Raw genomic sequence first — 27,918 nt, forward strand, 5'->3', positions numbered from 1 at the left:
AATATGTTCTTATAAATAGGACTAGGAATAACACTAAGTTAAATAAAACATCTTGGATAATTTTGTTTTTTATTTATAGTTAATCATAATACAAGGTAAAAAAACCCTAAATAAATACTACTACTAATTATTATTACAGATCTATAAAAAAAACAGGCAAGAAAAAATTTGAGTATCTTATCAAGTTCAGTAGGGATGGAAAAAAAAGATAAGACTATACATATCACTACATAGTATAAAACAAACTCGCTTTCTCTGTCCCTATGTCCCTTTGTATGCTTAAATCTTTAAAACTACGCAACGGATCTTGATGCGTTTTTAATAGATAGAGTGATTCAAGAGGAAGGTTTTAGTACCTATATAATTTATTAGGTTTTAGACAAAGCGGGCGAAGCCGCGGGCGGTAAGCTTGTTTTAATGATAAAAGAAAACTGTACTGAATCTGTATAAACATAAAAGGAAACTTTAAATTCAATATTATATAATGATTTATACAATACGAATAATACAAAATTATTCATTTAAAGACATCAACTCAGATGAGTCCGAATCCAACTCATGCATATTTCTGACATAAATACTTTCCGCTATTTTATTGAGGTGAACATTTCTACAATGATAGTAGTGTATCTGTACTTCTACTGATGGATGGTCACTTACAATTTTAAATATTTCGTCAACATGATTCACTATATCGTCTGAAGACGCATTGGAGTAAAAATTGTTTAGTAGCTTTAAAACTGCCAAGTACACTTGAACATTTTTTTCGTCTTGCAAGATTTTCTTAAATAAAATATAGAGAGCATTAGTAGGAATAAAATTGTTTAGGCAACTATAGAACGCCTGAGCAAATAGAACGTACATGTTTGAAAAATATTTAGAACAATGATTGATTATATAGTCTATACATACTTTGCTGTATTCTGATACCAGGGATTCACATGCCAGGTCCCAATCACTTCTATCACATTTATCGAGAATATCCACGAAAGCAACAGTTAATTGCCACTTAATCATAAGTATATAATTGCTTGGATAGTCTAGATTTTTTAATAACTCTGAACTTATTGTCTCGAACAGTTTCTTAGGTACAATTTTCTTTTTTTGGTACACATACTCTTTTATATCTGTTCTTAAAGTATCTAAAAACACATCTAAAACTAACTTAACTTGTTTCTTATCAGCGTTTGTGTCATTCCAGTTTTTAAAACATTTATTTAATAATGGCAATAATAAAATGCTATATTTTTTCATTTGAACTTCTTCATCAGTACACGAAAGCATGTAAGATGATATAAGCTCTAATCTTGAATGATTGTGTATGTCTTTTACAAGATCTTTATCAATATATTCTAATAGTATTTCTGATATAAACTCGGGAGGTAATTGATCTATTATGTTCCGAGCATAGCTTATGAACGAATTTTTAAAAGAATATGTATATCTCAATTCTTCTGAATTTTTCGACGCTATGTGCCTTTTTAAAATATTGTAACTTTTCACATAATAATAATGCCTAACAGAGGTAGGAACTCGATCAACGTTTAGCAATAATTCATAAAATGCATCATTTTCATTGTCAGAAAGGTTATCTAAAAATGTTTCCATAATATTCCAGATGCTTAGTATTCTTTCAGGGTCTGTTTCTCTACATAACAGTTTGTGAGTAAGTTTAAAAGCTATATGCCTTATGGAAGAATTTTTATGATCATTGAGCACTATGCTGAGAATATTTTTTACATCTTCCGGTGGTAGCTTAATAAAGGCAAATCTTATACCATGTTTTTGTAGAGAAACTTTTGTATCTAACAACATAGGTATAAATTCCTGAGAGTTCGTCATATTTAAATTTAAAAAAATAGAATACAACGACGGTAAAGCATATGGTAAATAATCCCCTTTAGAGTAATGAAGTATTAACTTAGGACTAGGCTGTGGTCGAGCGATGTGCATTATTTTAGCAAGGTTTTGTTGTATAATAAGAGTTAGTTCAGTGGTGTTGTTCCAATCCACCTTTTCTTCTTTTGGTGCGTATTCAATTATAAATTTTTGTAGATCTTCATCAGGTAGTAAAATACATAGGGCGCGGATGACTGCTTTACTGCATTTTACATTATTAATTTGATTAAGATATACATTTACCATCTGCTTTGCTAAAGATTCTGACCAGTACGTTTTAATTTTTTTGTGATATTGTTTCAAGAAAATTTTATTATTAAAATATATTTTTTCAAGTTTATCTTGATGACGTTCTATTAATAAAGGATCATGCTTTAGGGCATTTATTAAAACGAGCTGACTGGGATTCATTTTTAGAGATTCATTAAAAAGATTTTTTCTCCATGATTTCTTTTTATTATAAATGTTGGTAAGGTCTACATCCCACATGTTTTGTTCATTGATATTTATCAGACCCTTAATAGCATTGACTATTGCTGGATAATTACCTATATCTTTGTCCCAATCTATTAAAAGATTTAAAGCTTTGTTCAATAATTCAGTTTTTTCAATAAATTCTTCTTTGGTAAAGGACGAATGACTATTTAACTGTCTCATAATTGTATTGTACAAATATGTGAATAAAATATCTTTTTCATTCGAATTAAACTTTTTCTGGTACGATTTTAATGTATTAAATTTAAACTTATTTTCTACAATATTCGGCACTTTTTTCATGTGAAGAGTATAATATATTATTATAGCTTCTACGCATATTTTTGTCAGGCATTCATCAGAGCGTATGTCGTCATTAGTTTCTTTTAAAACTTCACTCATAAACTCTTCTTCTAATATATTCCATGTACCACAGTCATAATATTGAAATTTTTTTTCTGTAATTAAACATTTCATAAATGTCTTCCTTACTTTATTAGAGTTTTTGTGATTTTTACTATAATCTATTAAAGATTTCAGATTATCAACGGAGTCTCCTGCGACGATTATTAACGTTTCAAACATAGAGTTAAGCGCATCATTTGAGCTTTGATTGTCTATTAGTTCTTGGATCTTAGGAAAGGCAACATTGAATGTAGTATAACGATACCAGAAGTGATCAAAAATGTAAATGTATTTGTAGTCACTCATAAATTTAGCAAAATCTTCCATAGAACATTTGAGTGGCTTTGGTAAGGTGCATTTATCATCGACGTATACTTTATCGATTAATACTTGGGTAACAAATTCAATTCGATCATTGTCAGACATGGCGGATATAAAAGAAATCATGGTATCAAACCGAATACCTCTGCTTTTGATGTTATTTTCTTTAACAATATCAAATAAGAAGTTTTTAATATTATCTTTCTTTACGTATTTAATAAAGGTCTTAATATCAATATGATTACAATAAGTGGCAATTTTTTTTACTATTCGATCACTCGCATGCTTCATCATTAACTCTGTAGAATTTCTGTTAAAGTCAGGAATTGCGTAAAAAGGCTGTTTTTCAATAATATCTAGATACCTTATCGGATCATACCTAAGAAGAAAACTTGTAGCCTTTAAGGCTTTTTTTGCCGAATACTCATTTTTATCAATGAACACTTCGAGGGCTCTAATAGTTTTTTCACATAACCGTTTCAGTAAAGTGATATCTATATGTTCATCATGTTTTTTTATGTTTAAATTAATAAAGTCTACGGAACAATGCGGCAACCACTGTGCTGCCTTTTTTGAATCTTCTTCATATTTATAAAATTGTTCCACACGTTCGCTGTCTTTTAGATGAAGTTGAACACATTTATATAATTTCACTACGGCTTTAGACGACATTTGTGGGAACAGAGTCTGATGAAGATATTCAGGGTTAATAATATGTTTGTATTGAGATTCAGTTATCAACCATTGACATCGATTAATTGCTCTCGAAACTAATAGTAAATCATCACACTTAAGAACTTTTAAAATATAATCCACATTTCTGTTTTTTCCTGCTATATCTATTTTAATTAAATTTACCACGTCCCCATCTTTCAGGTCGACAGTATCGAAACAATAGTTATCGTTGGATTCCACTGCGAGGGTATTCAGATGCTTGTGTCTAGCTCCTAGGTGGTTTCCTTCCAGCTTTATCTTCATCTTGAGATCTGAAAATACAGATTATTATTACGAATACGATAATGTTAATAAGTTATACGTAGACGCATTTTTTATAGTTGTTTAGATTATGTGTAATTTACAAACATTTACTGATTAATTTACATTTTATTGATTAATTTTAATTAAAACAAGGATTTCGCTGAACTAGGTACTTATGCTGCTATGGCTCAGGTATATCGCAATCTAAAAGTCTGTTCAAATTAGGGATTATATTATATATCTATTATATATATTAAGAAACATAATATTTTCACTGCATACCAATATAAATTAAGTTAATGCTTAATAGAAGACTGGCTCATTCAATTTCTCATTATTTAAACACACAGGTCCTCAAGGACTTAAAAGTGGAAAGTCGATGGGACAATCGCAAGATGTGGGTGTAAAGAAAACAAAGTAGAGAATAAATAAATATTTATTATTTAAGGTATCCATTAACTACAATATTTTGCTATGTTTAATATCTACTAGTAAGTTCTAAAACTACTACATTTATAACAAGATAATAGTATGTATTAACTATAGGGTAACTACAAATTTCCCTTCAATGACATTAATAAGATGCATAATTTTTTTTTAATTTGAAAATGTAAAACTAAAATTACTAAGTCGAGAAATCGAAATCATTCTTTAATGTGGAATATAATATTTTCACTTCACTATCGGTATGTGCTGCGATTTTTTTAACCATGTCCAATCTGAAATCCTTGTCCAAATAGATGAAATGCCTTGGTAGCAATCGTAAAACAAGCAAATATCCCTCTTTCGTTTTACTATTATCTAATATAGCTTTACACAGCTCATTCTTCATACACTTTTCGAAAAATCTAAAGTTTTCGCAAATTTCATTTAAAGCTTTACTATAGGCGATTATGATACTCGTGCCATAATGTCGTACATCCTCAATTAGGTACTGTAAGCAAATATCACTGAATTTTCTAATCGCTGGCAGGTAAATATTCATGTCCTGTTTATGGGTTATAATTGTCTCCAAAATAGTTACAAATTGCAGAGCAAGCTTTTGATTGGTAATGAGCGCGTAATTTTCATCCAAAGGTAGTTTTTCTTCTAGTTTATTGAGAATGAGACTGAACAATTTTACAGGCATTGGCATATTTTTCCTAATAACAATATTTCCTATATCATAACATAATCCATTTAACAAATGTCCAACATTAGATTTACGAATGTTATTCTTTTCAAAAGACCAAATAGCGTCAGCGTTCTCTAGCAAAGGAAGTAACATTCGTTCAAATCGTGTTATCTGTGATTGCTCACTACCTGCGCTCACTAGAAAAGCAGATAAAACGTCAATAAAGTATTCCATACAGTGTTGAGAAAATTTATCTTCATAAGAGTCCATCAAAATTTCTGTCATAAAGTCAGGATCCATATGTTCTATTATATCTCTTGTGTTCATAATTAGGTGACGTATAATCCGTTCTACATTACTTCTTTCTGGTAAATGTTTGAGAAATATGTAACTTTTCATGCAAAATGTAGGTCTTACTTGAATTGGAACTTTTTCTACTTGTCTTAATGTCACAAAAATAATTTTATTATCATCATCTGTTAGATTATCTATAAATACATTTAAAACAGACCAAATGCTCTCAATAGACGTCATATTAGTTTCTCTACAAAGTAAGTTAAATGCGCACAAGAAAGCAGTAGCACGAATGGATCTATTTCTAGTAGAGTTCCATACACTAGTTAATATAACTAGAACTTCATCAAATTGTAATTTTTTACAGGCTTCGCGAATGAGATGCTTTTGCAACGATACTGGAGTATTATTTAAATAGGAAATGTCACCAAGGAAATCAGTGCTTGTGATATTGTGAAGGGATGAAGATAAGGAAGGAAGTACATATTGCAAGTAATCACCTTTAGCATACAACAACATTACATTTAAGGCTGGCTGTGGTCTTGCTATATGCATATTCTTAGCGATATGCTTTTGTATAGTTAAGCAATGTGCGTCTATTTCATCCCAATTAGTTTTTTCTTCCACAGGAATATATTTGTGAATTAACGACGATAATTCTTTTTGAGTCAAGAGTATACACAATCCGATTATAGTGGATCTGAGACCGCAGTTATTAAGAAGATTTTTAAAATACATCTCCTTGAATTCATTTGCCAAATGTGTATTGTAAACTCTTAATTTACGAAATAGTTGTTTTAAAGACAATTTATCGTTTAAACATAATGTCTTTATTTCATCTTTATTTGAGTCAATTAACTCTGGCTTATGTTTGAGGGCATTAATGCAAGTGTTTTGCGACGGATTTAATACAATTGATTCATTAAGTAACAATTTTCTCCATGTTTTATTTTTATCATAAATGGTGTTTAACATTGTGCTTGATACTCCTTCCTTAGTTAATTTAGATAATTCCCTTATTTTAGTCAATAGTTCTGGATATTTCGATAAATCTTTCTTCCAATCGACCAATAGATCGAGTGCATTGTTTATCCAAATTATGGTTTCTTTAAACTCATGATCATTTTTTGTTAGATTTTCGTAATGGTTGTCTAGTTCTTTGTTTACATGGTTAAACAAATATTCAAATACTTTTTCTCTTTCGTCATCATTTAATCGATTACGTTCTTTTTTAAACGTACTAAAATTGAACTTTGAAATTATAATATCAGGAATAGCTTCGTTATGAATTATTTTGTATAATATTATGTATTTAATACAAGACTGTAATTCATGATTAGATTCTGTATAAACTTCCATACTAGAGAAAATGTAATTTAAAATTTTCCATGTCTCTTGATCTAATGAATGTGCATTCGTCGAGTGTAAAAGTTTGTTGATGAAACTAATTTTAAATTTGAATGCCTCATTTATATGATTGTCCCGGTAGTACTTGAGTAAATTATGTATATTCTGAGAGTTATTTCTGGCACAAGCTAGAATAACAGACATCATAGCATGTCTTTCGCTAGGATTAGATTCAAGCGGGATTAATTTTTTTAAATCTTGAAAAGCATCATCAAAAGAAGCAAATCGATACCAGATGTAAATATTTTGAAAAGTGCCTGGAACACATGCATAAAAGCTATTTTTTATATCAATGAAGTGCATTCTTACAAATTCAAACCTATCCTTTTGCGGCAGCCGCTCTATAAAATGTTCTATCTTCGTTCCCACTTTATGTGCTAAGTTACCATTGATTATCCGATGAACGAGAAAATCCTTCATATCGCCTTGTTTAATATATTTTGCAAATGTTTTAATATCAACTTTATCAATATATTGCTCCAACTGATTTAATATTCGTTCTGGACATTTCGTCATCATTAAATTTGTTGTTTTCGGATTGATGCGTGGTCTGTTGTTGTGTTCAACACTATCAAATATATCTAAATATTTTTCAATATTATCCTGGTTTGTATATTTCATTCCCATTTTGAGTGCTGAACAATTAGACCATCCACGATTATTATCTCTATTAGTTTTGCAGTAGATATGAAGAAATTTCAATGATATCTCAATGAGTCGCATCAACACGTTTGGTGATATATCGTTGACGTATTTCACGATATTTTTTTCAATAAATGATGTAGAACAGTAAGGCAACCATTTTATAGCACATTTTAAGTTTTGGTCTTTTAAATGCACAAAGAAATCCTCAGCGCGTTTTTCATCTTTCAGATGTAATCTGATATGCAACAGAAATTTATTGCGTGCGGTGCTTATCATTTGTGGAAATAATTTTTGGAATAAGTATTCTGCGTTCATAATATTAGAATATTGAGGATCATTGATCAACCAAGACGATCCTTTAATAGCTTTTGAACAATATAATATATCTTTGCATTTTAGTACTTTGAGAATATATTCTACATCTTTTTTACGGCAAGCGTAGTCAATCTTAAATAAGTTATCCAAATCTGGATCATTGTAATTGATGTCCTCAATGTCTTTGATTGTAGTTTCTGTAATCGCATCGTTGACTAATTTGTTGAAATTACGATGTATTTCACTGAGTGTTTTTTCTTCAACCATCGTCGGCGCCATTTTGTAATGCTGTAATAAGCAATAGATTATCTTTTATAAAAAAAAAAACATGGTGACAGTCTTATAGTAACTAACATGTACCTACGTATCCATATCGAATCTTTAATAGTATCTATAAAAGCATTAATCTAAATTGTTAATCTATACTAATATTATAAAGAGGAAAGGTTTGTAATTATGTATGTATACGTATGGTTTTCACACATAAACTACTGCACAGATTTTGATGAAATTTGGCACAGGCAATCTTTAGACCCTGAGAAAGAACATAGGCTACCTTTTATTGCGAAATATGTACCACGGGCGAAGCCGGGGCAGACCGCTAGTTGTATATATTTAGGTTACCAATTACCTACCAACCAAAAAAGAGATTATTGCTTGAAAAATTGTTTGGCTATAGGTTACATGCATAAAATTTCGGGACATTTTTTCATTCATAAATAAATCTACATTCGCCTGCAAAGCTGTGCTTGTCAAAAATTGTGGATATGGCACGCCTCTTAAGCGAAGCGTTGAGGTGGGTACTACTGTCACTTCCCCCCCATCAGTTCCAAGCCTTGTCGTGGCCGGGGGGGCTCAGTAGCTCGGAGTACACTGTGTACTCTGGGTGAAGCTAATTGGACGCGGAGGGGCTGAACGGCCGGTCTGTCGTCTGACGACTCGATTGGCTCGACGGCCAGGGATCCATATAGCTGGCTGGCTGGCTTGAAGGCCGGCTGGCCGGGCTGGCTGGAACCGGCTGGTCACACCGGCTGCCTCGCAGGCTGGCTGAAACCGGCTGCTCCACCGGTTGGCTGGCCGGCTGCCTTGGGCGGCGGCTGGCTGGCTTGCTGTCACCGGCTGGTTGTCCGGCTGGCTGGCTGGCTGGCTGGATGGCCGGCTAGCTAGCTAGGGTCCTCCGGGGGGCCAGGTTTGGCTCAGGTGCCGTTGCGGTACGGCGATGGATGGCGGCCAGCGGTCGCGGCCTGGCGATTTGGCTGGGAAAAAATGAGGTTGGAAGGTCGATCGGGGCTCGTTTGGGACTCGTTCCGACTGACTGGCAGGGGGCCGCGCTTTTGCGGCGGCGGATGGCGGCCAGAGGCCGCGCGTGTTGTGTTGACTACCAACAAAGCAGGGGGCGGGATCCCGACACGTCACTTTGGTGACATGCGGTGACTCCTGTAGGTGGGTGTGGGGCGGCGGCTGTCCTGCGACAGCCGTCTGCCAACTCGTAATCCGGTCCGTGGGGCCGGACCGAGGGCCGCCATCTCTGGTGTGAGGTGGGGGCTGCGAGGGAAACCTCTATAAAAGTGCGCCGGAGGGTCCTTCGACGCGTGAAACACGTTTCGTAGGGCCTTTCGGCGCGCGCCCTCCGGCCGGTCGGTGCTGGGGTCGGGGGTTTGGGGAACGCCGATGATGGAACGGGGAACAATCCATCGTCGGCGAGTGGGTGGCGTGAGCTCGTGTTCCAGCTTGCACCGCCTCATGGTGGGTAATTTGGTGGAGGGCCTGGAAAGAGGCAATTCGCGGAGGGCCTGGAAACGGGCAACTGCTGGGCGGGACATGCGGAAGATTGCGATAGTGTCCCCGCATCCCGTCTAAAGCAGCGCGTTGGTACACAGTGGGGTTTTAGTCGGTAGGAATCCGACATAACCCACGGCTCCTTCCCCGGGAGCCGTGGGTATCTTAGGTAAGATTTCCCCACTTAAAAAAAAAAAAAAAAAAAAAAAAAAAGGGTACTACTGTCACTTCGCGCAAAATTTATACCTTTTTAAGTAGATTTTAATGAAATTTTAAGGTTTCCTTTTGTATTTCAATACAGAATTCACATTCTAAAAATTAAACATCAAGTGACGTCATAGGTATATTTGCCGGCAACTTGCTTTCGATTAATAGTAAATAAATATAGGTACTAAGTACTAATTTTTCATCTGATTCATCGCGTGTAGGTATTCAACCAATGTTGCCATTTAAGAATTATCGTTAAAATAAGGTTATAATATATTACATTCTTGTATAAAATGTTCTGGGATTAGTTTTAATATGTAAAAAAAATATACCGGCCGAATTTAGAACCTCCTTTTTTAAGCCCGTTAAAAAGACTGTCGATTAATTAGTTTTAAGGTTCGACTTCGACCCGATGCGATGGAAACATCATCTTTGTTTTCATCGGGGCAAGATGAGAGTGTCTATAATGGGTAACTAAACGTATGACATTGATAACTGCACTAGTCTAGTACCTTTTAGTGCAGTTTAATCTCTAATTTGATAACTAATGGTAGGTAGTCCTACTTCCAGTTCCATAATGATAAGTCAGATAATGTAATAATATAAATATTAATTATATGTTCTTATCAATAGGGATAGGATTAGGAAGTTAAAAAAACATCTTGGATAATTCATAAAACTATAAAATCTTTATTTATATAAAAATAAAATAACGTAAAACATATACTTATGTAATAAAACTTAATATGATGTACCAATTTCAATAGAATGACATTTGGATCATTAGATGCATCCAAGAAGCTTATCTATACTAATATTATAAAGCTGAAGAGTTTGTTTGTTTGTTTGTTTGAACGCGCTAATCTCGGGAGCGTATTTCCAAACTATACATAGCCAGAACGCAACCATAGGAAACTGCTCGTGTATACTTTGTAATGCTGTTTTTAAGTTTGTTATTACAATATATACACGAATTTTGCGTACTGATCGTGTATAATTTGTAACGCGGTTGCTTGCTTCTTCGTTCCAAACTATACACGACCAGTACGCAAAATATAACTAAATATACCTACCTACTACAAAACTTACGCGTGAGCGAAATAATAAATATATATAGGCAATCAAATACTTGTACAGCTATATCTATCTACTTTTATTCTTCTTGATTGATTCAGTAAAATATGGAATAAAAATATTATTAGGTAACCTTAGAAAAATAAATAGGTAACAGATATAAGGGTTACCTATGGGTTAGGTTAGGTTCGTGTTTTTTTAACTACACAAATATAGGAGCCCCGCGAAGCGGGTCTCCGTCGCCTCGCAACCGTCCTCTTCTGGACTTTACATTTTAGCACTATTGTCAATTGTAAGTCGTGTAGTATAGTCGGGAACGAAGAAACAAGCATCCTCGATACAAAAAATATACGATCAGTACGCAACATTACATATACAATACACATGCATTTTAATAATAGATTTCAAAACAGCAATACAATAATATAAACGCGAGCAATGGAAAGACGCCGCGCTTACTCCGAAACATACACGATTAGTCCGCATGCGTACTGGCGCTGTATATTTTGGGACGCTATTCTTACTTACTTCACTACAAAGCATATGCGAGTATTTGCGTACTGCTGTTGTATAGATTGGAAGAACTTTGTAAAAAAGATATTTCCAAACTATACGTGATTAGTTTCACACCGTTGCGTACTGGCCTTGTATAGTTTGGAAAGACGCATCTCGGGAACTACTGGTCCGATTTGAAAAATTCTTTCGGTGTTAGATAGCCCATTTATCGAGGAAGGTTATAGGCTATATATCATCACGCTACGACCAACAGGGGTGGAGCCACGGGGGTGAAACCGCGCGGAGCAGCTAGTATCTAATACACTGGAGATTTCAGTATGAACATTAACTTGTAACAAGAAAATATGACGATGAATGACGCCTGTATGTTTTTGAAGTGAAACTTCTTTATCGGGGTTGGACAAAAATTTAGTGTAACATTTTTGCGTTACGCCGTACGCGTGACATTTTTGCGTTACGCCGTACACGTGACATTTTTGCGTTACGCCATACTCGTGACATTTTTAAGGTCATAAAGAAGTTTCACTTCTTACGTGTGTACTCTAGTACACGCATACATTTTTTCATCCCTTTCACACCTAACTTGGCAAGTTGGTGTGAAAGGGATAAAAAAACATACAGGCGTCAACGTCATATTTTCTTATTACGAGTTAATGGTCATAGTGCAATCTCCAGTGTATTAGATATATAAGTTTCTTGGATGCATCATTTTTATAATATGTGTATGTAATCTAGTATAAAACTAGAAATTATTTTAATAATTATCTACTGATTTGGAAAACACAGACAAAACCTTCTAGTAAGTCTCGAAATATAAATCATTTTTGAATGTGGAACATAATATTTTTACTTCACTATCGGAATATGTTGCGATATTTTTAATCATTTCAAATCTCACACCCTCCTCCAAAAGGTAGAAATGCCATGTTAGCATTTGTAAAACAAGCAAATATCCCTCTTTCGTTTTACTATTATCTAATATAGCTTTACAGAGCTCATGCTTCATAGATTTGTCGAAAAATGAAAAATTATCGCAAATTTCATTTAAAGCATTACTGTAAGCTATTATGATACTCGTGCCATAATTTCGTACATCCTCAATTAGGTACTGTAAACATATGTCACTGAATTTTCTAATCGCTTGCATGTAAATATTCGTGTCCTGTTTATGGGGCTTCATAATTGTCTCCAAAATAGTAACAAGTTGCAGAGCAAGCTTTTTATTGGTAATGAGCACGTAATTTTCATCCAAAGGTAGTTTTTCTTTTAGTTTATTGAGAACGAGATTGAACAATTTTACAGGCATTGGCATATTTTTCTTAATTACAATATTTGCTATGTCTTTGCTTAATCCATTTAACAAATGTCCAACATTAGATTTACGAATGTTATTCTTTTCAAAAGACCAAATAGCGTCAGCGTTCTCTAGCAAAGGAAGTAACATTCGTTCAAATCGTGTTATCTGTGATTGCTCACTACCTGCGCTCACTAGAAAAGCAGATAAAACGTCAATAAAGTATTCCATACAGTGTTGAGAAAATTTATCTTCATAAGAGTCCATCAAAATTTCTGTCATAAAGTCAGGATCCATATGTTCTATTATATCTCTTGTGTTCATAATTAGGTGACGTATAATCCGTTCTACATTACTTCTTTCTGGTAAATGTTTGAGAAATATGTAACTTTTCATGCAAAATACAGGTCTTACTTGAATTGGAACTTTTTCTACTTGTCTTAATGTCACAAAAATAATTTTATTATCATCAACTGTTAGATTATCTATAAATACATTTAAAACAGACCAAATGCTCTCAATAGACGTCATATTAGTTTCTCTACAAAGTAAGTTAAATGCACACATGAAAGTAGTAGCACGTATGGATCTATTTCTAGTAGAGTTCCATACACTATTTAATATAACTAGAACTTTATCAAATTGTAATTTTTTACAGGCTTCGCGAATGAGATGCTTTTGCAATGATACTGGAGTATTATTTAAATTGGAAATGTCACCAAGGAAATCAGTGATTGTGATATTGTGAAGGGATGAATATAAGGAAGGAAGTACATATTGCAAGTAATCACCTTTAGCATACAACAACATTACATTTAAGGCTGGCTGTGGTCTTGCTATATGCATATTCTTAGCGATATGCTTTTGTATAGATAAGCAATGTGTGTCTATTTCATCCCAATTAATTTTTTCTTCCACAGGAATATATTTGTGAATTAACGACGATAATTCCTTTTGAGTCAAGAGTATACACAATCCGATAATAGTGGATCTGAGACCGCAGTTTTGAAGAAGATTTTTATAATACATCTCCTTGAATTCATTTGCCAAATGTGTATTGTAAACTCTTAATTTACGAAATAGTTGCTTTAGAGACAATTTATCGTTTAAACATAATGTCTTTATTTCATCTTTATTTGGGTCAATTAACTCTGGTTTATGTTTGAGGGCATTAATGCAAGTGTTTTGCGACGGATTTAATACAATTGATTCATTAAGTAACAATTTTCTCCATGTTTTATTTTTATCATAAATGGTGTTTAACATTGTGCTTGATACTCCTTCCTTAGTTAATTTAGATAATTCCCTTATTTTAGTCAATAGTTCTGGATATTTCGATAAATCTTTCTTCCAATCGACCAATAGATCGAGTGTATTGTTTATCCAAATTATGGTTTCTTTAAACTCATGATCATTTTTTGTTAGATTTTCGTAATGGTTGTCTAGTTCTTTGTTTACATGGTTAAACAAATATTCAAATACTTTTTCTGTTTCGTCATCATTTAATCGATTACGTTCTTTTTTAAACGTACTAAAATTGAACTTTGAAATTATAATATCAGGAATAGCTTCGTTATGAATTATTTTGTATAATATTATGTATTTAATACAAGACTGTAATTCATGATTAGATTCTGTATAAACTTCCATACTAGAGAAAATGTCATTTAAAATTTTCCATGTCTCTTGATCTAATGAATGTGCATTCGTCGAGTGTAAAAGTTTGTTGATGAAACTAATTTTAAATTTGAATGCCTCATTTATATGATTGTCCCGGTAGTACTTGAGTAAATTGTGTATATTCTGAGAGTTATTTCTTGCACAAGCTAGAATAACAGACATCATAGCATGTCTTTCGCTAGGATTAGATTCAAGTGGGATTAATTTTTTTAAATCTTGAAAAGCATCATCAAAAGAAGCAAATCGATACCAGATGTAAATATTTTGAAAAGTGCCTGGAACTGCATAAAAGCTATTTTTAATATCAATGAAGTGTATTCTTACAAATTCAAACCTATGCTTTTGGGGCAGCCGCTCTATAAAATGTTCTATCTTCGTTCCCACTTTATGTGCTAAGTTACCATTGATTATCCGATGAACGAGAAAATCCTTCATATCGCCTTGTTTAATATATTTTGCAAATGTTTTAATATCAACTTTATCAATATATTGCTCCAACTGATTTAATATTCGTTCTGGACATTTCGTCATCATTAAATTTGTTGTTTTCGGATTGATGCGTGGTCTGTTGTTGTGTTCAACACTATCAAATATATCTAAATATTTTTCAATATTATCCTGGTTTGTATATTTCATTCCCATTTTGAGTGCTGAACAATTAGACCATCCACGCTTATTATCACTATTAGTTTTGCAGTAGATATGAAGAAAATTCAATGATATCTCAATGAGTCGCATCAATACATTTGGTGATATATCGTTGACGTATTTCACGATATTTTTTTCAATAAATGATGTAGAACAGTATGGCAACCATTTTATAGCACATTTTAAGTTTTGGTCTTTTAAATGCATAAAGAAATCCTCAGCGCGTTTTTCATCTTTCAGCTGTAATCTGATATGCAACAGAAATTTATTGCGTGCGTTGCTTATCATTTCTGGAAATAATTTTTGGAATAAGTATTCTGCGTTCATAATATTAGAATATTGAGGATCGTTGATCAACCAAGACGATCCTTTAATAGCCTTTGAACAATATAATATATCTTTGCATTTTAGTACTTTGAGAACATATTCTACATCTTTTTTATGGCAAGCATAGTCAATCTTAAATAAGTTATCCATATCTGGATCATTGTAATTGATGTCCTCAATGTCTTTGATTGTAGTTTCTGTAATCGCATCATTGACTAATTTGTTGAAATTACGATGTATTTCGCCGAGTGTTTTTTCTTCAACCATCGTCGGCACCATTTTGTAATGCTGTAATAAGCAATAGATTATCTTTTATAAAAAAAAAAACATGGTGATAGTCCAATAGTAACTTATAGTTATATGTACATGCATATTGAATCTTTAATAGTATAAAAGTATAAATCGAAATTTACTACCTTACAAATTGTTAATAACTATTTGTCTACTAGCGGTCCGCCCCGGCTTCGCCCGTGGTACATATTTACGTTTTCTCTACATAAAAACCATCCTCGTACTTCACGGAATATAATAAAAAAAGAATTATCTAAATCGGTTCAGCCGTTCTCGAGTTATGCGCTTACCAACACATTTTGCGATTCATTTTTATATATAAGAAAGAAGAAGATATTTACCAACCAAAAATTAATACAATATGTACTGGACATTTACCCGCTCACTCGCTTTTCAAGAAATTTGTCCTTTATTTTGTTGAGCCATAGTCACCTAGTTAGAAAGAGACAAGTGGGAACGCAAAATGCTCTCACTTGAACTGGTTTTTGCGCCATGGTGCAGTCTGGTTAGTAGTACTTATAACGTCTTTCGGCAATAACAAAATCAATATGGAGTAACATTCTATACCTACCTAGTAATTTTCCGATTTTCAAAAATCCATAACACAAGAACTAAAAGTTTCCGTCAACTGAAATTTCAGATTCACATTCTAATAATTATTGCTAACCAAAAATAAAATTACGACTGATTAAGTATGTACAGTTTAGCCCTTTTTCACTCATATTATGTAAATAAATCTCCGTTCGCCTACAAAGCCCCTAATGATGGATATATTTTGTTACCTTTCTTGTAGGTTTTTAATGAAATTTTAAGTTTCAATACCTTTTGTATTTCAATACATATTCACATTCTAAAATTAAACATCAAGTGACGTCATAGGTATATTTGCCGGCAACTTGCTTTCTATTATGTCTCTTCAACACATCTTTTGTGCTTATAACGATTAATTAAAGTTTTGTGTACTTCATGCATCAGTTATAATTAGTTTTACTTATCATATAATAAAATTTTTGTAAGAATCAACATTTTCTTACCTTCAGCTGCAGTTGTGTGTTAACCAAGAGTTACAGATCAGTGTAGTAGGTAGTAGGTACTCCAAAAGGACATTAATTATTAATATGATTCATATTATGAAAAGATAATGTGCTGACCATTCACAAACACTGATTACGAATAATACACCCAATAAAAAAGTCAAGGCAATATTCTATCTACACTGTCGATGACCAATGTATAAAAATATATATTTTTCACCACAGTTTTTCACATATTGTGACACATGAGTCCACAGATTAAGTATTAGTTACTACTTGGTTACTACCATAGAATACAATTACTCCTAGGTTACTACTTGGTTACTACCATGAGTCACCGTGTGTTTTGAACTAATGTTGCCATTTAAGAATGTTTCGTTATAATAAAATAAAACTTTAAATATATTTTGCTAAAAAACAATGATTAATATTGTAAACTATATAGATACCTACTTCAGATACTTCGTATTAAAAGGTATAGGTCTACCAGAATCTGATGGCATATTTATATTTAAGAAATAAAAGATTTTCATGTGGCAACTTATTTGACAAGTATCAAATTGGTTGTCACTTGTCAAATTATTTGTCTTTTTTGCAGTTGATAAATAATTTTTAGGATTTAGTCTAAAAAATCTTCGAAAATGTCGAAAAAGCCCAAAGAGTAAAGTAATACATACGGAAAAAGCCGCTATGATCACAATTCACAAGCAAGAGGTGTTGTTTATAATGTGCAGGTATAGAAAAATATTTGATGAAGAAGGGTCAAACACATCACAATTTTCAATTTAGAAGATTTTATTGGTAAATTGGACTTATTACTCAGTTCTTTAAAGAAACGAATCTTCAATGGCGGCGCTTATCATTCCCTCTCGCTCACACACGGCCGTACGGTAGGAAAAAAAATAGGGTAAAGTAAAATGTATTTAATTTTCCCTGTTATAATTTTTGGAAGAAGTGTACAAATATAACCCTCGAATTTAAGGTTTTTGTGGGAGCGGGAGGGGAGGGGGGGAGTGGTGGGAATCCCTCCTCCAAAGGGGGGGGTGAGGAGTCACTTAGTTTCTGAGATATTGGAGTTTAAAGTTTTGAGAATTGCCTTGAAATTGCAAAAATAAAATATGGACAAGAAATAATATGAACTTATCACCAAGTTTCAAATCGTGGGTAATTATTGTACCGGCGAGCCAAATTTTTTTTTTTTAGTTCGTAATATTTTCGCCATTTTTCAGATGGTAATTGGTAACCCTTAAAAAAAAAGTCCGGATTTTCTCTCGACGCGCTCTTTGTTCATTTGTTTTTTCACGAATACTTATTAGAATTTTTTCGTTGTTTTGTTTGTTAAATAGTTGTAGTTATTGTTATTTAGTTAGCTAGTTTATTGTTATTTGTTTTCGTTATATTGTTGTTTTGTTTGCTTGGAGCAAGCGTAGTCATAATGACCTCACACATGGGCGTAGCTAGCCATATGCTCAGGGTGGGGCAAAAAAAAACCGGCCAAGTGCGAGTCGGAGTCGCGCACCGAGGGCTCCGAACAAACCTACTTTCATATATGCCTAACAAACCTAATTTCATATATAACCTATTATGTTGTAACTCTAAAATGTATGTTTTAGCAATTTTTCCTTTATCTGTGCTATTAGACATTGCTTTTAACCAAATTTCAAGACTTTCAAGTGTTCACGGGAAGTACAATGTAGGTTTTGAATCCCTTGCGAATGTCGAAATTTGCGATAATTTGCAGCATACAACGGCTGTATCTTTAGATTTTGATTTTTTCACAGCTTAAAGAGACCGTAGACTTGAGTATTCGATATAAATTTCAGCTTGATACCTCCATGCGTTCCTGAGAAAAAGGGTGTTGATAGACAAACAGACAGGCAGACTTAACTCTGTCTGTCTGTCTGTTACTCAATCACGCCTAAACTACTGAACCAATTTGCATGAAATTTGGTATGGAGATATTTTGATAGGTACCCGAGAAAGGACATAGGCTACCTTTTATTGCGAAATATGTACCACGGGCGAAGCCGGGGCGGACCTCTAGTAATGAATAAATCAACACAAACAAAAGATTTTCCGTTTATGTTGCAAATTTCATCCCTATATTATATAGTTTATCTTTCTAATACAATAATATGATTTCTTTTTATCATAATAGGTACTAAACATGTCTATGTAAATGGAAAAATAAACCATTTCAAATCTTAGAGCATTTTAATGCTCTAAGTTTCAAATGGTAGACATAACTCAGTAAAGAAAGCATTTAACCTCGCACTTCCGATTCAATTTCATTTTTGTTTTAGGTTAAGGGTCACTTATTGACCATTAAAACACAAAATGCTGATAGATCCAGGTGGAGCTTTGCTCGCAATCTTATAGTTTTTGACCAATATCTCGAAAACTATCCACTTTAGGGCAAAAGTTACATAGACTTTTTTGTAGAAAGTCAAATTTCGCATCTTTTATATTAATATATGTAAACTGTTTTGTAAAACTTACTGCTTACGGTTTATGGCCTATTTAATGAACCGGTTTATCGTTTTTGGCTAATAACTCGTAAAATATTGGATTAATCAATAAAATGCATGTAGATATGTAATTTTTAGATAACTTTATTCTCTACAACTTTTGTTTGAAATTTTTTCTATTGCCCATATTTTTTGAGTTATTGTACGTTCAATGTACAAATGCCGCCGCTGGGCGGGTGACGTGGCAGGTCAAAAGTTTTTTTAACAGATTTAATGAAAATGAAGAAGAAATTTCCAATGCAAGTGGATTTTCGCCGTTTTCGAAACGGTAAATTTTTTTTTTTTTACTTATAGAAATTTTTTTAATACATTTTTTTAAATATTTTCCTTTCATTTCCTTTTATTTTATTCTTGCATCCGAATATAAAGTTACCATAGTTTGCCAAAAACGATTAACCGGCTCATTAAATAGGCCATAAATCGTAAACGGAAAGTTTTACAAAAAAGTTTACAACGTAAAGATGTAAAATTTTACTATCTTCAAAAAAATCCAGATATTTTTTGCCTTAAAGTGGATAGTTTCCGAGATATCGGCCAAAAACTTTTATTTAAGATTGCGAGCGAAGCTCCACCTGGATCTGTCAGCTTTTTGTGCTTTTATGGTCAGTAAGTGACCCTTAACCTAAAACAAAAGTGAAAAGTGAAATTGGATGGGAAATTTAGTGCGAATTTGGCTAAATAAAAACAGCTTTATTTAATGGGGTGACAGTACTAGACTACTTTTTCTGTCACCAAAGGTGGTTTAAATCATGAAACATAGAAGCGCAAGCTTTTTGTGTCGAGTGAGAATTTTTTAAACGGATATTAAGTTTTGTAGTCGGTACCTAGATAATTAAGTTTTTTAGATTTAGTTAGGTACCTTCCAGCTCAGAGCCAGGGTGGGGCAAGCGGCGATTTTGGTACCTTTGAATCTTGCCAAAGAAGTTTCATATCTAACACGTGTGCTCGGTACACGCTTTTTTTTACATGACGTGTCAACTTTAAATTTATATTTTCCACAATTTTTCCTTTATCTATGATCAGACTGAACAATTTTTGTACAGACATTGTAATAAATGTTATTGTGTTATAGTGTTGGTCTCTTAAAGTTCCACATCAGATGTTCCTAATTTTCAAATTTATACTCTCAGGAAAAAATGCTCATCAGGTGGAATATTTTTTGTTAAGGCTCAATTTTTGTATCTCTTATAGTTTAGGTGGTCTGTTGCAGTTAAATTATAGCCTACTAGGTTTCCGCCCGCGGCTGCGCCCGCGCAGTCAAAGAAAAACCCGCATAGTTCCCGTTCCCTTGGGATTTCCTGGATTACATCATTTTCCCGGGATAAAAAGTAGCCTATGTCCTTTCTCGGGTATCAAAATATCTCCATACCAAATTTCATGAAAATTGGTTCAGTAGTTTAGGCGTGATTGAGTAACAGACAGACAGAGTTACTTTCGCATTTATAATATTAGTATGTATATGAAGCCTAGACTTAATATACCTTCAACAAAAAAAAAATCATTTAAATACCTACGTCCAGTACTTAGTTCCCGAGATAAGCGTGTACAAAAAATCAGGCTGTGGTGCTCTAATGCTGTTCCTAAATACCCACCAATTATTGTGTAATTGTGATTATATTATATACCTATTTATATTTTTTATAAGAAAAATTCACATAAATATCTTACATCGCACATAATATGTAATATATAAGTCAGTACCTAAGTATACAGGGTGTCCCAAAAAGTAGTGATATACTGAAGCTGGGAGATAGAGGACTTAGAGGGCTATCCGAATCACCCCCATGTGTGTTATGCGATTTTTCGTATTTTCGGAGTTATTACATTTTTTTCAATATTTCATCTATCGCCGAGTACGATGAGATTTTTATTTATGGTGACGTGAATTATTGCGCTAGATGCTTGATTTTTTTTGTGTGCTAAGCTGAAAGATAGGCCAATTCAGTATGGTAACATTTACTATCGTTAAATCTTCGAATAGAATAAAAAAAAGAATTAAATGCCAAGAAAGATAAAATTACCCAGTATGTTCATAACTTCAAGGGCCCATAAAAAAATAAAATCACATAAAAAAGGTTTTCCATTTGGCTTTTAAAAACTTGCTCTATCGATCAGGTAGCTACCCTAAAAATTTCATTTTATTATTCTGAAGGCTTCAATCGAAAAATTGAAATCTAAATGTGGTAAGTGGAAAATTTTTATTAACATGATGATCATTAAAACCAATAAATAGGTGTTAAATTACCAGAATTTTTTTAAAATAGCCCCGCTGTTGCTTAATGCAAGTGCAACATCACCGTAAAAAGTTGTTTTTTTAATGTCTGAATGCTCTTTTATCATTTTAAATGGTTTCTTCTGCAACTATGAATTTCCGGGTTATTTCGTCCAAATTGTGGCAGTCTCTCGTCTTTGTAGTATTCCCACGGAAAAAATTCAGTAGGGTTTATGTCCGGAGATCGTGGAGGCCAGGCTAAAGGGCAAAAATACTCTGAAAGATGGATTGGTCGTTGCAGCCTGCGCATGCGCCGGTGATGCCTGCTTTAAAGCCTGGCCTCCACGGTCCCTCGACCTAAACCCCATTGATTTGTTTTAATGGGGATACTAAAAAGACCTTGGCCACTTGAGAGAATGCCACAATTTGGACGAAATAACCCGAAATTCATAGTTGCAGAAGAAACCATTAAAAATGATAAAAGAGCATTCAGACATTAAAAATACAACTTTTTACGGTGATGTCGCACTTGCATTGAGCAACAGCGGGGCTATTTTAAAAAAATTCTGGTAATTTAACACCTATTTATTGGTTTTAATGATCATCATGTTAATAAAAATTTTCCACTTACCACATTTAGATTTCAATTTTTCGATTGAAGCCTTCAGAATAATAAAATGAAATTTTTAGGGTAGCTACCTGATCGATAGAGCAAGTTTTTAAAAGCCAAATGGAAAACCTTTTTTATGTGATTTTATTTTTTTATGGGCCCTTGAAGTTATAAACATACTGGGTAATTTTATCTTTCTTGGCATTTAATTCTTTTTTTTTATTCCATTCGAAGATCTAACGATAGTAAATGTTACCAAACTGAATTAGCCTATCTTTCAGCTTAGCACACAAAAAAAATCAAGCATCTAGCGCAATAATTCACGTCACCATAAATAAAAATCTCATCGTACTCGGCGATAGATGAAAAATTGAAAAAAATGTAATAACTCCGAAAATACGAAAAATCGCATAACACACATGGGGGTGATTCGGATAGCCCTCTTGGTCCTCTACCTTCCAGCTTTCGTTCATCACTACTTTTTGGGACACCCTGTATATAAAGTAAAACAAATACCTACTATCAGTAGATATCTACAGTGACTAGATTATTAACGGTTTCCGATATGGATCAGTTCATACTGAGAATTTAATAAATACGTCCAACATTGACGTATTGACAGACATGTTTATAGTTTAATTCGTGACTTGGACGTGCCTTAAAATTATAAAATGATAAAAAAAATTTGTATAAAAATATGCGATAAATGAACATAGTATCTACAATCAAGATCTGACCAAAGTATGGTACAACTTATAACGACATATTACACCGTTTAACAAAATGTAATTTTTTAAAGTAGATACTTTTACACACAATTGAACTATTTCACGCTCGAGTGAATCTATGGTTTTCTAATATTTCATCGTTATAGAAATCGGTGTCTATGATTGCAACATAATGATATTCAATGTGAATTTTGTGTGAACCAAGGAACTTGGCTTTGGGTGTGGTATGAAAGGTCAAAATATCGGTCAATCGCAATTAAAGGTCGGCAGGAGATCGAATCATTACTGGATAATACTATTCAACCTTAATCTTTTTAATGTCAAGTAATATTTTGCAATTTGTAAATTGTAGGTATGTATTTGTGTGGTCCTACAACATGTACTAGTAACCAGTATATAGTGTTAGGTATATTATTTGTGGTAGAACTTAATAATACACTGAAACGAATAATGGCCGTTAAAAGCAACCATTCTGCAGCTGGAACACTGACCTCTATAAGCGTATAGTTAAATAGAGGTCAGTGAGCTGGATGAATTCGAAATTCGGATTCGAATATGGAACTTAAAACACTCTAGAGTCTAGACTACTTAGCAGGCGACTATTGCGACAAAAGAGTTTATACTACAAGGAGCATAAGAACAATATACAGCAATTTATAGAATAAATAAAATTTTATTTGCACTAATAAATAATGTAAGTAAGCAATAATTTTGAAAGATTAGTATGCTGACAAATATGATAAATTATACAAATTAATTCATTGTCTAGATCTCATTATGAATGCGATCTCTTAAGTAGGTAGGCAGCCTGTAGACGAGATATTTTTTTTGTAATTATATTGTATTGTTCAATTTATTTAAATGATAATGAAAAAAAAATACATATAATAATAATCCGAAAAGTAAGGAAAGTTTATAGTGTAGTTGTAGCAAGAGGTCGTGGGTTCGATTCCCACCTAGGGCAAATATTTGTGTGATGAACATAGTTATGTGCTCTGTATCTGGGTGTTAATCATCAATACATATAATAAAATTCTAGAAAAGTGGTGTCTGTACAATGAAAATATGTAAAAAAAAATTAGCAGGGGTTATTACTAAATCGATCCCAAACCCAAAACTGTTGTTAAAAAAATTTTTGTCTGTTTGTCTGTTTGTCTGTTTGTCGGTTTGTCTGTTTGTCTGTATGTTTGAACACGCTAATCTCAGAAACGGCTTATCCGATTTAAATGCGGTTTTCACTAATATATTGTGGTAAGCTTCATTTAACATTTAGTGTTTATTTCATGTCAATCGGTTCATAAATAAAAAAGTTATGACCATTTAAGTAATCACAGCGAACATTTGCTAAGGCATTCTATACATGAATTACTTTATTGCGTAAATTATACGCTAAAGTTATTCCTTGACATGTCCAGATGATCATTTCGAAAGTTCCCAAGCGTGGGGGGGGGGGGGTGGTTATGCTGAGGGGGTAGTAGGGGGGGTCAAAGGACCTTTATTTAGATTTTTGCTCATAAGTCTAAAACCTGCACAAATAGCATTATGGTTACTTCTAGGTAAATTTTCTATATAAAAGGTCTTTGAAATTGTGTCGTAGGTATTATATTTTTAACCCCCGACGCAAAAAGAGGGGTGTTATGTCCGCTATGTGTGTATTGCGTGTCTGTCTGTGCCACCGTAGCTCGCTAACGGGTAATACGAATTAGATGAGTTTTTTTGTTACATTAGTTGTTTATTATATTATATAGGGGTAAAAGGGAATGAAAAAAACGAATGTTAGTTGTTAATGTAGGTTGTAGGTTATACCCAAGTGATATATCAAATGAAAATAGACGACATGTCAGAAACAATTAGTCAAATGTTATCAAAATCGGTTCATCCATTTATTTGATATAGGGGTAAAAGTGGGAATAAATAAATGAATTTTATCGAATATACTCAAGTGACGTATCGAATGAAAGACATGACGTGTAAAGTACAATAAGACATATTTTATCAAAATTGGTTCATCCATTTATTGGATAAAAGTGGCAATAAAAGTTGTCAAATATACCTAAGTGGCATATCAAATGAAAGGGCATGACCTGACGTGAGAAGTATAATGAGGCATAGGTATTTAATCAAAATCGGTTCATCCATTTATTATATAATAGAGGGGTAAAAATGGGAATGAAAAAAACGAATGTTGTCTGTTATACCCAAGTGATATATCAAATGAAAAAAGACGACCTGTCAGTAACAACAAGTCAAATTATATCAAAATCGGTTCATCAATTTATTATATAATAGAGGGGTAAAAATGGGAATGAAAAAAACGAATGTTGTCTGTTATACCCAAGTGATATATCAAATGAAAATAGACGACATGTCAGAAACAATTAGTCAAATTTTATCAAAATCGGTTCATCCATTTATTTGATATAGGGGTTAAAGTGGGAATAAATAAATAAATTTTATCAAATATACTCAAGTGACGTATCTAATGAAAGACATGACGTGTAAAGTACAATAAGACATAATATTTTATCAAAATTGGTTCACCCATTTATTGGATATAATATGTAGGTATAAAAGTGGGAATAAAAGTTGTCGAATATACCCAAGTGGCATATCATTTGAAAGGGCATGACCTGACGTGAGAAGTATAATGAGGCATATTTAATCAAAATCGGTTCATCCAATAATTATATGTAGGGCAAAAGTGGGAATGAGAAAAACGAATGCTGTCTGTTATACCCAAGTGATATATCAAATGAAAAAAGACGACCTGTCAGAAACAATTAAGTAGTCCAATGTTATCAAAATCGGTTCATCCATTTATTTGATATAGGGGTAAAAGTGGGAATAAATAAATAAATTTTATCAAATATACTCAAGTGACTTATCTAATGAAAGGCATGACGTGTAAAGTACAATAAGATATATTTTATCAAAATTGGTTCATCCATTTATTGGATATAGGTATAAAAGTGGGAATAAAAGTTGTCAAATAATATACCCAAGTGGCATATCAAATGAAAGGGCATGACCTGACGTGAGAAGTATGATGAGGCATATTTAATCAAAATCGGTTCATCCATTTATTGATTTATAGCGGTAAAAGTGGGAATGAATAATCGAATGTGGTCAAATAATATAATCAAGCGGCATATCAAATGACGTGTGAATTACAATTAGTCATGTTTTATCAAAATTGGTTAATCTGTTTATTACATATAGGGCACCTTAGGGGTGATAGTGGGGATAAATAATCCAAATGGAGTACCAAACGAAAGGATATGACATGTACATAATATATAGGTATGATTAGACATGGTTTAGAATTTAGATCAAAATCGGTTCTGCCATTTACTAGGGGTGAAAGGAAAAAGTTGAAAGTCTGTGAAAGTAGAAGGAATATGGGAGCGGGAGAATAACCACATCCTGGAAATTTTGAACTCTTCTGTACCTAAGTTTTATAGCTCAGTTTAGTAATAAATTTTACTAACAGTTCTTTTGTGTTATTATTTATTTTATTTCTTAACTTTATAATAATGTGTAAGTACTTATAATTTAGTTGTATATGATAGTACGTGTTTCAAGACGTGTTTACTCAATAATTGTGTGTTAAGTAGTAACTACTATACAGTCACTATTCCACGCGGACGAAGTCGCGGGCACAGCTAGTTATATATATAAGTAGTTATTTAAAAATATATGTGTATATTTTTCAACCATCTGGTTTTCATAACACAAGCCAAAGTTTAGTATGGGATCAGATCGTGCCGTGTGTGAAAATTACCCTGAAATATTTATTTATTTAATACTAGTGGTCCGCCCCGGCTTCGCCCGTGGTACATATTTCGCAATAAAAGATAGCCTATGTCCTTTCTCGGGTATCAAAATATCTCCATACCAAATTTCATGCAAATTGGTTCAGTAGTTTAGGCGTGATTGAGTAACAGACAGACAGACAGAGTTACTTTCGCATTTATAATATGTATTAGTATGGATGTTCGATTGGATGATCTAGATATTTTCTATCAATATGTATTTACCTAATAAGTAACTAAACTTATACCACATGACCTAATATGTATTCTACCTACATTATAATATTAGATATAGGTAGGTATATATATTTGTATATACGCGTAAAGTAAATAAAATGAAAGCTATACATATTAGTTTTGTGTTCCTGTCTATTATTTTATTGGCTAGTTTATGGGCAATCATAAATTTGCGATTTGTGTGATTTATGCTAGTTCTGATAAATTGTTTGTTGGTAAGCGCGTTCAGAACAAATTGTTTCATGTAGGTATTTTATTAAATAAAATTTAAACATAACATTATAGGTATATTATAATTTATAAGTAGGTACCTATATTAAGAGTTGAGGTCTATAGACTATATCTAATTAAGGTTTTGTGTATCTATGTCTCGAATTTGAGAAAATGAAACTACATCTATAGACACTCATTATATTTATATTATATTATACTATACATTATATAAATAATAAGTAATCCTATTAATATTATAAATGTGAAAGTTTGTATGGATGTTTGTTACTCTTTCACGCAAAAACTACTGAACCGATTACAATGAATTTTAGCACACATATAGAGGGTAACTTGGATTAACACGTAGGATAGTTTTTATCCCGGAAATCCCACGGGAACGGGAACTATGCGGGTTTTCCTTTGCAAACGCGGGCGAAGCCGCGGGCGGAAAGCTAGTAGAACCATACTTTCATTTTAAATAAATAAAATAAAGACATCTCATTAGTTGGTGACTATAAGAAAATAATAAAAGATAAACTTGAACAATTTTCGAGCAATAAAGCCATATCTAGGTACCTACTACTACCTATCTATATCGATTACTTTTCTGATAGAGCCATCTATATCAGAAAAAGTTATCGTTATCTACATGTTGCCCCCATTAAATTCAATTAGTCATATTATATTCCAATAATTGAACAGGATAACATTTTTATTTGTTAGCTTTTATGATTATAGACTTATCACACATCCTGCTATAGTTCCGTAACGCCGTAGAATTTCTAATAACGCATTTATCGTCTTGACTGTTCGAGATCGAGCCACACCCATTCACCGCGTTCTTGCTCCAATATCTATCGGATATTCTGAAGCCGA

The 27,918-nt window shown here is 33.0% G+C and overlaps 1 protein-coding gene across 3 annotated transcripts; it reads right to left on the minus strand.

Annotated features, from left to right (window-relative positions):
* Positions 1 to 116: 116 nt before the first annotated feature.
* Positions 117 to 16,948, minus strand: LOC149478893 (uncharacterized). 3 transcript variants are annotated; one of them, XM_089708444.1, is made up of 2 exons: positions 16,703 to 16,948; positions 117 to 4,085 (listed from the first exon to the last, which is right to left on the minus strand). In XM_089708444.1, exon 2 carries the CDS (start codon positions 4,075 to 4,077, stop codon positions 514 to 516), a length of 3,564 nt encoding a protein of 1,187 aa, XP_089564570.1. In that variant the 5' UTR covers positions 4,078 to 4,085; positions 16,703 to 16,948; the 3' UTR covers positions 117 to 513. The 3 variants fall into 3 exon arrangements, with proteins under 3 accessions (XP_089564570.1, XP_089564572.1, XP_089564571.1); XM_089708446.1 differs by lacking the exon at positions 117 to 4,085 and adding an exon at positions 4,104 to 8,140; XM_089708445.1 differs by lacking the exon at positions 117 to 4,085 and adding an exon at positions 11,585 to 15,665.
* Positions 16,949 to 27,918: the final 10,970 nt, after the last annotated feature.

This window comes from Colias philodice, chromosome 21, assembly GCF_061535455.1.
Source record: "Colias philodice isolate Cphi_HAF_F1 chromosome 21, ilColPhil1 Martin Lab GWU primary, whole genome shotgun sequence".
NCBI classification, from domain to species: Eukaryota; Metazoa; Arthropoda; class Insecta; order Lepidoptera; family Pieridae; genus Colias; species Colias philodice.